A 14,705-nucleotide genomic window follows, 5' to 3' on the forward strand; every position below is an offset into this window, starting at 1 on the left:
CACCGTTTGGCCAGGTTGATCTCGAACTCCTGACCTCAGGCGATACACCCACCTCAACCTCCCAAAGTGCTGGAATTATGGGTGTGATCCCCCACACCCAGTAGCATAACTTATTTTTCCTAGGCTAAAAACCTGTACAGTATATGACTACTGAACACTGTAGGTAATTTTAACATAATAATATTTGTATCTAAACATAGAAAAGGTACAGTAAAGCTACAGTATCTTTTGGGACCACCATTGTACATGCGGTCCTTTGTTAACTGAAATTTCGTTATGTGGTGCATGACTATATGTGTAGATACGTATAATTAGAGGACTAATATTTGAACAGATTTCTAAAACCTCCTGAGGAACTACTTGCAAATCAATTTTTTAAAAAGACAAACCAGTAGAAAAATAAATGGGCAAAGAATATGAGCAGGCAATCAATGGAAAAGAAAATATAAATAACCTGTAAACATAAGAAGCATGATTTCAGTACCACTCAGGGAAATGTTGGTTAAAATAATAATGACTGGCTGCTCTTTAATTCCCCTTTTTAGAAAAAAGTACATGATTGATATTAAATGTTGGCCAGCATCAGGGGAATTGGGCACTCCCATACGCTGCTGGTGAGAGGATAAATTGATACAGCTTCTTTTAAGGGAAATTTGATACTACCTATTAAAATAAACTTATACTTCTCATTATTAATCCTAGAAAACACATTTGCAGAGAAGCATTTGGAGATATATTTTTGCTATATTATAAATAATCGTTTAAAGATTTTAAATATACTCAATATTCACCACCCAATAAATGGGTAGTATAGTGTACTTTGTATAAATTTTTTAAATTGGCATCTATACATTCACATGAATTGATCAACAAATCAAATCAAGTGCTGAAAGCAAGTTGCTAAAGTATAAAGTCTATGTTACTTATTTTTTAAAATGCAAAATGGTTTTTAAATACATGTTTGCATTTATGTAAGTCTATTGAAAACCACATTCAGAAACTGATTGGCAATTGGTATAGTGGTGGGCTTGTACTCTATATTTTTTGGGAAAAAAATCTGTGAGCTGTAATTTATAATATTTCATGGATTGCCCTACAGTGTCACACTGATTTAGATTTTTAAAAAGTATTACTTCTCTGTAAATTGTATTGTTATAGTCTAAACAAAAACAGCTACTATCTGTTGTTTCCTTTAGAATTGTGTAAAAAAAATCATTTTAGATAAAAATATATTTGTGTCATTTACTAGTTATATGTTAATGGTCTTAAAATATAGCAAAAGTTTTTTTGTGCATTAATGAGAAAAATAGAATTTAAAAAATCTTTAGAGCTTTTCAAAACCTCTTATTCAGTCACCTGGGACTGATGAGTCTATTTCCAAGGTAACAGCTGTAACTTAAACTCAGCATTGGTCAGCATTGGGCTTTGTGATTGTTTTTATAACTTTCACACTATCAGCTGTTTCATGCTGCTTTCAATTTAGAGGTTAGAATCAAGAAGATTTTACAGGTCAAAACTGTAAGCAGTCTTTGATATTTTTAATGTGAAGGAAATAACTTTATCTTGAAATTTTTTATTATATATAATTTTTACATAAGCGGTTTATTGATACGATTATTTGGCTTTCAAACCAATACCAAAAGTTAAAAAGTTTTATGTCATGGGTAGTGGTAGTGGTGATGATAGTTTAATGGAATCTTAAGGATCAGCCTATGCCTTTTGCCTTTAAAATTAACCACTTACTTGAAAACAGAACATAATGAGTTATGTAAAACTTTATATGTTGAAAAATATCTTTTTAAATCTTGTTTTCCCCTATTGTTTGTTTCTATGTACAGAGTCTGGTGCTGGCAGAAAGTAGTCCTGGAAGAGATAGTACTGAATATTTTATTATATTTGAGCCCCAGCTGCCACTTTTATCAAAAACCTTAGAACCATATATCCTACCATTCATGTTTTACAATGGTAAGTTTCTAGGAAATAAATGGTTAAACTCCATTGTTAGTGATACTTTAGATAACCTTATTTTGCTTTCCATTAACATGGTGTTTATTAGCTATCTAATCACGTTATCACATATTTTAGAAAAGTCCGTTTTTAAATTATCTGAATTTTTTTCTTAGATGTTAAAAAGCAGCAACAAATGGCAGCACTTACAAAAGAAAAGGACCAATTATCTCAGTCTATTATTATGTATAAAAGTTTATTTGAAGCGGGCCAACAGCTTCTTAATGAAATGAAATGTAAGTCATTTTGTATTCAAGACAAAAATTATGCTTTGGGGAATGATGAGGCAGAAGGTGAGATTGTGATACACAAACGTGCTTCTGCTTTCCTAATCCACAAGTAAAATGCAGAATGTTGCAGAAAGGTGGCAATGATGGTTGACATTGTCGTTGATAATTCTTAAGATGAAGTATTTCTTATTTTAAATAAATATGTATCATACTTACTTGTAGAAAATTGACATGTTCTGTTAGGAATCTGGACCTGTGGAAAATTTAAGGCTTTCAACATAATAATAATGTTTATATTTATCTCCAGCTTCTGGCAAAAGATACTGGATAATATTATCACCAAGGAAGTGATGTGTAACATAAATTTTTTATTTGGCTCCTGAGCTATATGTATTTTAACTTCACACATCCACAGTCATACTATGAAGGTATCTGGGGCATCGTACACTCATACTGAAATATGTAAATTATTCTTGAGTCAATTCACAGAACATTTGCTGCAATTTTTTTTTTTTGGAGGCACAGTCTCACTCTGTCACCCAACCTGGAGTTCAGTGGCTCGATCTCACTCACTGCAATCTCTGCCTCCTGAGATCAAGTGATTCTCGTGCCTCAGCCTCCCATGTAACTAGGATTACAGGTGCGCACCACCACACTGGCTAATTTTTGTCTTTTTAGTAGAGATGGGGTTTCACCATGTTGGGCAGGCTGGTCTTGAACTCCTGCTCTCAAGTGATCTGCCCACCTTGGCCTCCCAAAGTGCTAGAATTACAAGCATGAGCCACCACACCCAGCCTACATTTGCTGTGATTCTTAATAATATTGTATATAATTGAAAGACAAGACACTTTCTGAGTTGTGCTCTATCATCTTTTCCCTTTTCATTTGTCAGATTTTTTTGCTAAGGGTTTTGGCTTTGTGTTAGTTATTTTGATCAGTTAACCAACAAATATTTACTGCTTTCCTCAAAGTACTCACTTTTGTATATACCTATACAAGATCAAGGATATTTAGAATATAATAGGAGCTAAATCTAAAAATAAGATAATATATCATCTGTGTAGCACTAAAAATTGTTTTTGTAAAGTTTACTGTGAGAACAACCTTGTGCAATTATGTATAAATTATGTATACTCATGTGGTTTAAGATTAAATAACTTATCCAAGATTACTAGGAGTTTGAAGTATATCATATCTTTCTTTAGTTGGATTAATTCTGTTTTCTCATTTTTATATATCAGAATTGAGCCTTAAGATATATAGTCTAATTTTGAATTTCTAAAATAGTCACCTATCAATTTTCATTTTAGCATCAGACATTAAAAGGGAAAAACAAAAGGAATTTTAAAATATTTTTCAAAAACTATGGTTTTGGCAGCTTTCAGAAATTGATGCAAATTTTTTGTTTTTAATTTTAGGTCAATTTGAAGATGCAAGATTAAAAGAGGCCCAATTGCGAAATGAACTAAAAATACATAATATTGACATTCCTACAACACAACAGGTGTAGTTTCCAAGTATACGTGAAAGATTTTTTATTAAAGTCTATTCTACAGTTTTCTCAGTTTTTAAAGTTTTATTAGGAATTCTATGAGTACTGTTTTAGGGTACAAAGATGTGTACATTATAGTTTAGTCACTTACTAGACATAAAAAATGACTAACAAAATGATAGAGTGCTCTATTAAAAGAAATTGCAATTTGTATTTTTAATGTAATGACACCAATAAATGCAATTAATACATCAGTTCAAGTACTGCATTGAAAAGGCTGCATAGTCAATACACAGGTTGGTAAATAAGAGAAAATAACAAAAAACAATTTAGATTTTTAAAATTTATATTTTTTTATACGTGTAACTAGGTTTCAAAGAAAAGTCCTATTATAGGTAGTGTATTTCTTGGCCAAGATTTTGTTAAATTCAGTGAAGTGGAAACTTTATATTACTATAACCATGGTTTTTAAAATTTTGTTTTCTCTGTCTCTCTCTCTCTCTCTGTGTATGTGTGTGTGTGTGTGTGTTTTCTGATTTTTTTTTAATAATGTCTGCTTCCCAACTCTATATTCTTGAGTTATCTAAATTGTTAATTTTTCTCCACTGTCACTATGGGCTGCCTTTTAATTTTTTTTTTTAAATAAATTATAGGTGCCGCACATTGAAACACTTCTGAAAAGAAAGCTGTCAGAACAGGAAGAACTAAAGAAAAAACCTAGAAGATCATGTACTCTTCCAAACTATACTAAAGGCAGTGGAGATGTGTTGGGAAAGGTTTGTGTTTGTTAAGCCTTTTGAGAGGCAGTACATTTTATTATCTTGTTTGTTTAAAATGGGTCTTCTAAAAGTGACAAAGTGTCAGGTTCTTTGTAATTTACTTCTTTCCTATAAAGTACCTGCTCTCATTATTGCAATAGGGATTTGGCAGAGTTTAAACCAAAATCTGTAATATTACTATTGAGGGCTGTGGCAGAAGTTTTTAGCATGTATTATTAGTTCAAGGCTTATTGTTTACTTAGAGATACTTTCGTCGTATAATGCAGCACTTTTTTAGAGGGAGAGACGGTCTCACTGCCACCCAGACTGGAGTGCAGTGGCAAGACTGTGGCTCACTGCTCCCTCCATCTCTGGGCTCAAGCCATCCTCCTGCCTCAGCCCCCCAAGTAGCTGTGACTGCAGGATGTGTCACCGTGCCCAGCTGAAACCGAGGGCAAGTAATTTGCTCAGAGTTGCACAGCTAGCAGATGGCAGAGTCAGGACCAAAACCCCAGGTAGTCTGACTCTGAAGTCTATGATTATTGCCTATACATGTATATTCTACTTTTATAACCACAGTCTAAACCGTTATTTTGTAGTATTTCTCATTTTTGCATAAGGAAATTTAAATCCAGGGAGCTCAAATAACTTGTTAAAATATAGTTAAAGGCATAGCTTAGATATGACTCAAGGTCTCTCTGACTCTAAAGTCTATGGTAGTACTGCCCCCCTGAAAACAGGGGGTAATGTGTAGCAATGTTTATGATGAAAGCTGTGTTACATTATTGCCCAAACCTCAAATCTGCAGATTAAAAAAATTAATTGAATTTTAATTTAAGTTAAATTAAATATAAACATGCATTAGGAAACGAGTTGCCAATATACAATGTTTTAAAATGTTATTCTTTGGAACCAATTTTTAGAAATGAATTATTTGATCCTAAGCATATAAATATCTGGTTTCCACATTTTAATAGTCCATCCAATATAAAATTCTTGCACAATATGTAAGATTTTTACCATCATATATATTTTAGCAAGAGAGATGTATTTTAAAGTCTTTTTAAATATTTCCCATTGCATGTCTTGAAAACCTTGGGGAAATCTTTTAAATCTCATTTTACATAGTTTCTCTTTTGTTTCCTCAGAAGTACAAACCCTATGCTAACTAGTAGTAGAACTTTACAGTCCCCCCATGTCATCCTTAGTCTTTTCCCTTGCTTCCTTAAAAAATCCTCTTTCTGGCATTTATTCTAAAACTAGAATAGTCTTGAGTGTGGTGACTCACGCCTGTAATCCCTACACTTTGGGAGGCTGAGGCGGGTGCATTACCTGAGGTCAGGAATTTGAGACCAGCCTGGCCAACCTGGTGAAACCCCATCTCTAATAAAAAATACAAAAACTAGCCAGATGTGGTGATGTCCACCTGTAATCCCAGCTACTCAGGAGGCTGAGGCAGGAGAATTGTTTGAACCCGGGAGGCAGAGGTTGCAGTGAGCCAAGATCACACCACTGCACTCAAGCCTAGGCGGCAAAGTGAGACTCTGTCTAAAAAAAAGAAAAAAAAAACCTAGAATAAATAATGATAGGAACAAGGGGAGATTTTTCCCCCCAAACCTCAAAACGTATTTATTTGTAACATCGTGAATACCTCAAGTAACTTAGATATTTTATGCTTCTCTTCCTCAATTCCAAATATCTTGAAATCCCATCTCTAAATGAGGAAGTTAGAATGTAAGGGTAGATGTTAGGATGTGTTTTGTTTTTAGGGTTTTTTTGAGACAGGATCTCACTCCTGTCATCCAGGCTGGAGTGCAGTGGTGCAGTCTTGGCTCACTGCAGCCTCGACTTCCTGAACTCAGGTGATCCTCCCACCTCAGCCTCCCAAGAAGCTGGGAATACAGTTTCATGCCACCATGCCCCCCTAACTTTTTGTGTTTTTAGTAGAGATGGGGTTTCATGGTGTTGCCCAAGCTGGTCTCAAACTCCTGGACTCAAGCAGTCCACCTGCCTCAACTCCCAAAGTGCCAGGATGATAGTTGTGAGCCACCACATCCAGCCTGATGTTTCTAAAAGTGACACAGAGTGTTCTTATTGCTAGGGCAGGTTTGTGCTACCAGATCAAGTAAGATTAAAGGGTAGACACCACCATACTAGCACAATGAATTAGGCTTTGATAATGGCCACAATAGTCCAACCTTGGTGAACTTAACTTTGAACAAGAATCCTTGTTGATGATTGGGTGGTGGTCATGCATGTATGTGACATATGCCACCCTTGAACCTTGTTATGATGTTGACACATTACCTGTCTGACCTGAGGGAAAGAAAAAGAATACTTGTGACTGAAGCAAAGATTTATAATTATTTATTTATTCTAAGCTCCAAAGAATTGTTCCTAGAAACAGAAACAGTTTTTTTTCTTGTTTTTTTTTTTTTGAGACGGTCTTGCTCTGTCACCCAGACTGTAGTGCATTGGCACAGTCTCAGATCCCTGTAGCCTCCTGGCTCAAGCTAGCCTCCTGCCTCAGCCTCTTGAGTAGCAGAAGAAACAATTCTTATTTGTGATGTTTAGATTTGTTTTCTGAAAGGAATGCTATAATAGTGGAGTGAAGTGTTTACTTAGAAGAGAAGGGTATATTAACTATATTTATGTTTAATTGAACTGCAATATTTTATGTGTATTATTTAAATGTACTTTATGATGATTTTACCAATAAGATTCCATTTTTATAGAGTATTAAAATGTGAAAAAAGTATGTATTACTAGCTAATAATATTCCTAATTATTTCATCCCTGAGAGGTCTGAGAAAAGAAAAAATTCCTGATATTTTTATTTGCTCTTTTTTTTTGCAACTTTACTGGAGTTTAGTCTTTAGAAAAAAAATTTTTAATTTAATAGCAGAATAGAATGTTTAATATATCCAAGTTAAGTTTTTAACAACTTGACTATTTTTAATTTCTGTGTTTCAGAAAAGTTTTTGTTATCTAGGCTTTGGCTTTTAAAGTAATATCAAATTTTTATATATGTATTTTATATTTTTTTTACTTGATTTTATTAAAATGGGTTATAGATTGCACATCTAGCACAAATTGAAGATGATAGAGCTGCGATGGTTATTTCTTGGCATCTGGCAAGTGACATGGACTGTGTAGTCACCCTAACCACTGATGCTGCACGTCGTATCTATGATGAAACCCAAGGTCGTCAGCAGGTGTTGCCCCTTGATTCTATTTATAAGAAGACTCTTCCAGATTGGAAAAGGTTAGAAAAAAGTGAAAGTAATGACTTTTTCTGAAATTTATGTTCTGTTTTTTTATCAAAGCCTTCATTTAAAAATGATTTATCTAAAAGATATCTAAAACAGAGAATTGACTTTAATTATTTACATTATTTTTGTCTTCATCACAAATAGGCATTTTTCATTATTTATGCTGGCTATGTTTTATTTGCCAATTAAATGTCATTTGTATATGTAATGTATACACACAAAGACATGCACAAAAAAACCCACAGCAAATCTTTGGCCTTTACAACAGGAAAGATGGAAGGATATTATTATTGTTAACTGAATATGCAATGCCTTTATTTGGAATAAGGCTAGAGTTGCTTATCTTTTATCCTATTTATGCTCTGTGAAAATAAGCTATCATTTAGATAGAGAGGATTTGTTGGGATGGCTATTCAGCAGATATTGGAACTGCCAATAATAGAGTTGAAATGTAAGAGACTGTTTAGTTGGATATTACATCTTTATTTTAATATAAATTTAGTTTCTTTAATTGTTTTCTCATTTACTTTTCAAAATATGTTTTCAGGGGATAACCATGGAAACCAATTACACATTTTTAATCTAAATTCCTTTTTTTTTAATTTTTAAATTTTTCTTTTATTTTTTGAGATGCAATCTTGCTCTGTCAGCCAAGCTGGGCATGATCACGACTCAGTACAGCCTCAACCTCCCTGGACTCAAGTGATCCTCCCACCTCAGCTTCCCGAGTAGCTGGGACTACAGGTGCATGCCACCACACCCAGCTAATTTTTTTTTTAAGAGATGAGGTCTTGCTATATCAGGCTGGTCTCAAACATTTGGGACCAAGCAGTCCTCCCACCTCAGCCTCCCATACTGCTGGGGTTACAGGCATGAGCACTGACCCAGCCCCTTTTTTATATTTTATGTGTACTCTTGATTAGGCCCACTTTTAAAAATTCACCTAAAGACAGGAAGAAAATACTAACAAAATAATAAATAAAAATGTGTAACAGAGTATTGGTGAGTAATTTCCTTAGATTACTAAACAAAGCTTTTCAGGGCCTGTAATTGCATAGGAATGGGGACTTGAGGGAGAACGGAATCTCATTAAGAGTCTACAATTTCAGTAAACATGTTATTTCATCTTATAAATCTAAAACTAGATTGAGGAAACAGCTGGGTGTTGAACTCAAATCTATCAGATTCTAGTTACCACCCTGCAACTAGTCAGTACTCAAACAGCGTGGGAAATCCTGACAGGTCATAATTACTGTGTTAATAAGGGTATACTTTTTTTTTCTTTTTTAAAGAGAAGGGGTTTCACTCTTGCCTATGCTGGAGTGCAGCGGCTACTCACAGGCACGGTCATAGCTCACTCTAGCCTCAAACTCGTGGGCTCAAGTGATCCTCCTGCCTCAGCCTCCCAAGTAACGGACTAGAGGCACATACCCCCACACCCTAATACTTTTTGTGAGAAGAATTTTTTCTCCAAGAGGGCTTCTTTATCTCTATAATCCCTGGAGACTAAGTTAAAAATCCTTGATTTAGGGAAACTATGGATTTGACATTTAGGGCTAATGTTTGTTCTAGAAACTAGTTATCCTCTCTGTTTCTGGTATTCTCCCTCTTACTGGGATTGAGTTAACTAGAGCTCCTCCCTGCCTCTGTTGAAGGGAAGGTCCCTGACACCCTAATCAACTACGGTCTCAGAAATTCCACTGTTACCATCTGCTGGCTTCTATTGCTCTTCCTACTGTATGGGAAGGACAGGGAGCCAGGGGACATAGAGCTGCCTTCCTCATATGTGTCTCAGTCTTGGGCCTTGCCCCTTCCCCTACTCATTCTGTGATCACTCTTCACATGAACAGTTATATCATTTGTACTCTCATTTGGAGCCAGCTTTAGAAGCTACCTTTTTTTCTTTCCTCATCAAATGAAACTATTATTATATCATTAATACGAACTAATAGAGGGTAGTAGTACAGATAAAACCAAGTAATTTTTTATGTGGTAAATATTAAGGGCATAATAGCTGATCATTTAGAAGTGTCATGTAGTGGTTTGGGAGTTGATTATATGATCAAAATGATGTACAGTATATTCATGTTTTCCATATTGTCTTTTTTAAAATTAAAAAGTCATGTGTTTTAATACTTTTTTAAAATTTCTTTTTATTTAGACCTCTACCTCATTTCCGAAATGGAAAATTGTATTTTAAACCCATTGGAGATCCAGTCTTTGCTCGAGACTTGTTAACATTTCCAGATAATATAGAACATTGTGAAACAGGTAAAAGACATTATGGTGCCTTTACTTTTGTACAGATGTTAAATTTGTGATAAAAATCTATAAATTACTGATAATGAAAATTTATGTTCTTATTTTGCTTATAAGTCATAGATTTATCAGTATTTTTCAGAGGACAGTCAAATAAAATTATAACAATAGTAGCATTCTTTCAAAGAAAGATTTGCAATGTGCATTATATTTAATATGACTAAAGAAAATACCATAATTTTCAAAATTCATTTGTTGACTTTTTTAGTATTTGGTATGCTGTTAGGAGACACCATTATTTTGGATAATCTGGATGCAGCCAATCATTATAGAAAAGAGGTATGTATTTGATTTCTTTTTAAATTTGTAGGCTTCAATTTTAATGTGTATCATGTCATTTGATGATACATATACCATGTCATTTGATGATACATATACCAATGTCTAAGTAGCCTTTTCATAACCAATTTAAATTCTACAACTTGATAAGCAGCATAAAAGTAGGCAAAATGTAGGAATGAATGGGCCAGGATGCAAATTTAAATAGATGTGTTTGGGGGCTATGAAATTATCTAAGACTCAAAACAGTGTCTACTAGTATTGGAAATAAGTACTGTCAGATAATTTGTAAAATGTGTAAAATGTAATTTGCTACATCACTTTATATTAGTTTGCTAGGGCAACTATTAACTGGTATAAATAATAGAAATATTATTGTCCCACAACAGACTGGGTGGCTTAAATAATAGAAATTTATTGTCCCACAGTTCTGGACACTGGAGATCCAAATTCACAATTTCAGTAGGGTTGGTTTCTTCTAAAGACTATGATTGAAGGATCTGTTCCAGGCCTCTCCCTGCCTTGTAGATGGCTGTCTTTCCCTGTCTCTTTACATCTGTGTGTAACTGTGTTCAAATTTCCCCTTTGTTGTAAAGATACCAGTCATATTGGATTAGGGCCCACCACAATGACCTTATAATAACTTGATTACCTCAGTAAAGACCCTATCTCTAAATAACGTCACATTCTGAGGGACTAGGGGTTAGGACTTTAACATGGATTTGTCAGGGGGCTGGTCCAAAGGTAATGAGTTATCTCAATTGATTATTCACAATCAATTACAGATCTAACTCTTTGTTTTATACTTTCCTCCCCTTCTCACTAGTCTATTTTACTGGTCTTATAAAAAAATAAAATGAAAGATTTTGGGGAGCACAGTTTAGCCCACAGCACCTTTGGAGGGGAGTTTGGCAATATAAATATTTCAGTTATTTACTTCTGCTATTTGACACTCTAAATAGTAAGTTTCAACAACAATGACATATTAGCCCTCTTAACTCTGTATGTTTCTCCAAGTGATATTGGCTAGTTGAACTGGGATGATGGCAAGACTAAAATGCCTGCCTTATGTAGCTGGCAACAGGTACCTGTTGTTACCTGGCAAATCAGCTGGTATTGGCCAGAGGTTCTGTTGGGGATGTCTGCTAGGGTTATTATTCTCACTCATAAGGGTGAGGTAGAGTAGACTAATGCCATTTAGAGTTTTAAAACCTCTTTTGTCTATCTAAGAGGATCCAGGAGTGCAGTAGTTTAAATCTTTCAGAAGTCTTAACAAAGGAACATCCTTGACTTGATTTTGACTCTAAGGCCACATTTTACAGACAGTACCCTGGATTCGATCTAAGCCAATATGTGTAAATAGTGTGTTCTAGAATTACAGGGACCATAGGGTTCATCTAGGATGATCTACAACCAGTGAGAATAGAGAGAAACCGTAAGCTGATAACAAATAATGGAGAGTTGGACATGTGATGCATGCCTGTAGTTCAAGCTACTTGGGAAGCTGAAGGAGGTTTTCTTGAACCCAAGAGTTCAAGGCTATAGGCTGTCGTGTGCTCTGATCATGCCTGTGAGTAGCCATTGCACTCCAGCCTAGGCATATAATGAGACCTTGTCTCTAAAAAAATAAAAATTTTTAAAAGGGAGGTAGGGTATTTGTCCCAAGTCACACTACTAATTCATGGCAGAGCTAGACCTAAACTGGTCTGAGTCCTAAACCGGTCTGAGTAATTTTTCTTTGGGCCTAGTTAAGAAACAATAATGGGGCGAGTACAGTGCCTCACACTTGTAATCCCAGCAGTTTGAGGTCAGGAGTTTGAGACCAGCCTGGCCAACATGGTGAAACCTCATCTCTATTAAAAATACAAAAATTAGCCAGGCGTGGTGGCAGGCATCTGTAATCCCAGGCACTTGGGAGGCTGAGGCAGGAGAATCACCTGAGCTCGGGAGGTGGAGGTTACAGTGAGCGTAGATCATGCCACTGCACTCCAGCCTAGGCAACAGAGCGAGACTCCATCTCGTGGTGGAGGGGGAATAAAGCAATAATAAATGCATCTTAGTTTAGAAAAACTAAATTACTGGGATTATTGAGCATTATATAGCTAATTGGAAGATGGTATTTGGCATCTTCATGAATGTTTCCTTTTAAACCTAAAAGTAAGTATAATATACTGTACCAGAAACTGGCTGTGGGCGGGAGAACTACTATATTCTGGTTGTGATTAGCATTCTTATATATCCTGAATTATGAAATAGAAACATACTCATTAAATGTTACGATAGCATGTAATCAGTTTGGAGGAGGTAAGAAACTTACTAGTGAGGATAGAACTAATGATTAGGATGATAACTGGAAGACTCTAGTTCAACCAGATATTTGGATACTTACTATGTATGAGACACAGGGGTGTGCTGTTACGTGTTGAACTAGCTCTCTGAGGAGGCATGTGAAGTCCCTGATTTGTAGCTTTTGCCAGTTTCTATGGTGTAAGTGCTTGTGTCATGGATCATTTCCAGCAGTCTATATGAAGTCCTTCATGCCTATATGAATGTGGTATTCAGGAGACTTGACTTCTGTGACCCAGGACAAACTGGCTACAGCACATCACTAGGCACAGTGCACTAAGGGTTATACAGTGATGAACTAGGCAAACCAGATAGCCATTGGAAACTCCAGGTGAGATTAGCTAAAATGGTATTTCAAATATGTATCTTAATGAACTGGCAAGAAAGTGAGAATTCTAAGTGGATATGGGAACACTAATGCCAGGTTTTTGCAGTGAGAACATTTGCCAAACTAATTGAACTTAAGTATTGATTTTTCAGTCCCTCGAGGGGCTTGAGGGTAGGAGACAAAACCCAGGGCTCTAAACAACATGGGGAATCTGATAACTGGGGACACCCCCTCCATGGGGGGAACCTTAGCATAAGGGTAAACAAACATGTAAACCTGTCACCTTCATCTCAACTCCAGCTGCTTCAGGGAACTACGAGAAAATTCTCTTTCTTGAACCTTGGCACTAAGTAGAAAAGTTAAAAAGTTAAACATTTTTCTAGAGAATTCATCAATGTGAACAGATTGACTCTAATATCTGTTTCCAACAGGCATCCATACTACTTGGATGTTCTGAAAACCCTCAAGTGCAGAACTTGAGGATTTCATGTGCAGGACTAGTAGTGTCCTTAGATATCTGATTGAAGCAAACACAAATATTTTCTGGAGGAATTTCACCATTATTTTAGAATGGAAATAATTTCCACATTGAAAATGAGAGGAAATATTTTAAAAGTGTTGATTAATATTTGATAAATATAGTTCAAAAAATGAAAGTGTTGAAAATGAAAAAAGAACAAGTCAACTTGAAAAAAATTAAATAGCGCTTCTAAAAATCAAAAGCTATAATAGAAATTAAATACTGATCAGGTTTAACATCTTAAGAAAGAATTTGTGAATTATAAGAAGGGTCAGAAAAATATATTCAGACTGCAACCCAGAGAGAAAGAGAAAATGGAATGTAAGACAAAGAAGTTGAAGAGACAGGGAGAGTAGAATAGTATTTGTTCTTCATAATCGATAATAGCACATACTGATTTCCTTGCTTCCAGATTTCTAAATGAAGTCTTATGTAAGTTTGCCAATTAAATACTGTTTTAAAGCTCTTCTGAAAAAAGGCTCTTAGTGACATTCCTTGGTCACATTGTTGGGTGTCAGAGTTGTAATATTGTTGTTCATTCCAGAATTTCCAAACGCTATCATAACTTTCTTTGTCCTTAGGGAGAATCATGAGGTTGAGGGAGAATTGAGAAACTGTGAAAGTAGTATTTCCAGAATTATTATAAAAGGGGAGTCAAATTGTCTGTCCTTCTACCATAGCTCTCTTCCCTTATATTGTCTGTTAACAAGAGAATAAAAAATCTATACATTTTAGTGTATTTATTTAAGATCATATTAGGCTGAGCATGATGGCTCATGCCTGTAATTCCAGCACTTTGAGAGGCCAAGGCAGGAGTATCACTTGAAGCCAAGAGTTCAAGACCAGCCTAGGCAACATAGTGAGACCCCCAACTCTACAAAGTTTAAAAAAAAAGTAACCAGGCATGGTGGGCTACACTTGTAGCCCCAGCTACTCAAGAGGCTGAGTTGGGATCATTGTTTGAGCCCAGAAGTCAGAGGCTGCAGCGAGCCATGATCATGCCACTGCATTCCAGCCTGGGCAACATAGCAAGACCACAACTCAAAAAATATATATATATACACACACACACACACACACACACACACATATATATAAAATCCTTTGAAACATTGCCTGAATCTTGATAAATGGATAGCACATGAAGCCAGTTT

The 14,705-nt window shown here is 35.4% G+C and overlaps 1 protein-coding gene and 1 pseudogene across 2 annotated transcripts in view; both read left to right on the forward strand.

Annotated features, from left to right (window-relative positions):
- Window positions 1–14,705, forward strand: part of SMCHD1 (structural maintenance of chromosomes flexible hinge domain containing 1) — a 151,624-nt gene that overhangs the window by 117,059 nt on the left and 19,860 nt on the right. For both annotated transcript variants that reach the window (XM_021672411.2, XM_021672412.2), the window contains 7 exons: window positions 1,839–1,965; window positions 2,124–2,243; window positions 3,656–3,741; window positions 4,383–4,505; window positions 7,562–7,752; window positions 9,921–10,030; window positions 10,287–10,357. In XM_021672411.2, the coding sequence (XP_021528086.1) occupies window positions 1,839–1,965; window positions 2,124–2,243; window positions 3,656–3,741; window positions 4,383–4,505; window positions 7,562–7,752; window positions 9,921–10,030; window positions 10,287–10,357 (828 nt within the window). The remainder of the gene's footprint in view (window positions 1–1,838; window positions 1,966–2,123; window positions 2,244–3,655; window positions 3,742–4,382; window positions 4,506–7,561; window positions 7,753–9,920; window positions 10,031–10,286; window positions 10,358–14,705) is intronic.
- On the forward strand, window positions 6,712–6,804 carry LOC135276160 (small nucleolar RNA U13; annotated as a pseudogene).

Source organism: Aotus nancymaae, unplaced genomic scaffold (assembly GCF_030222135.1).
Source record: "Aotus nancymaae isolate 86718 unplaced genomic scaffold, 86718_ANA_hifiasm-v0.15.2.pri h1tg000020l, whole genome shotgun sequence".
Lineage (NCBI taxonomy): Eukaryota > Metazoa > Chordata > Mammalia > Primates > Aotidae > Aotus > Aotus nancymaae.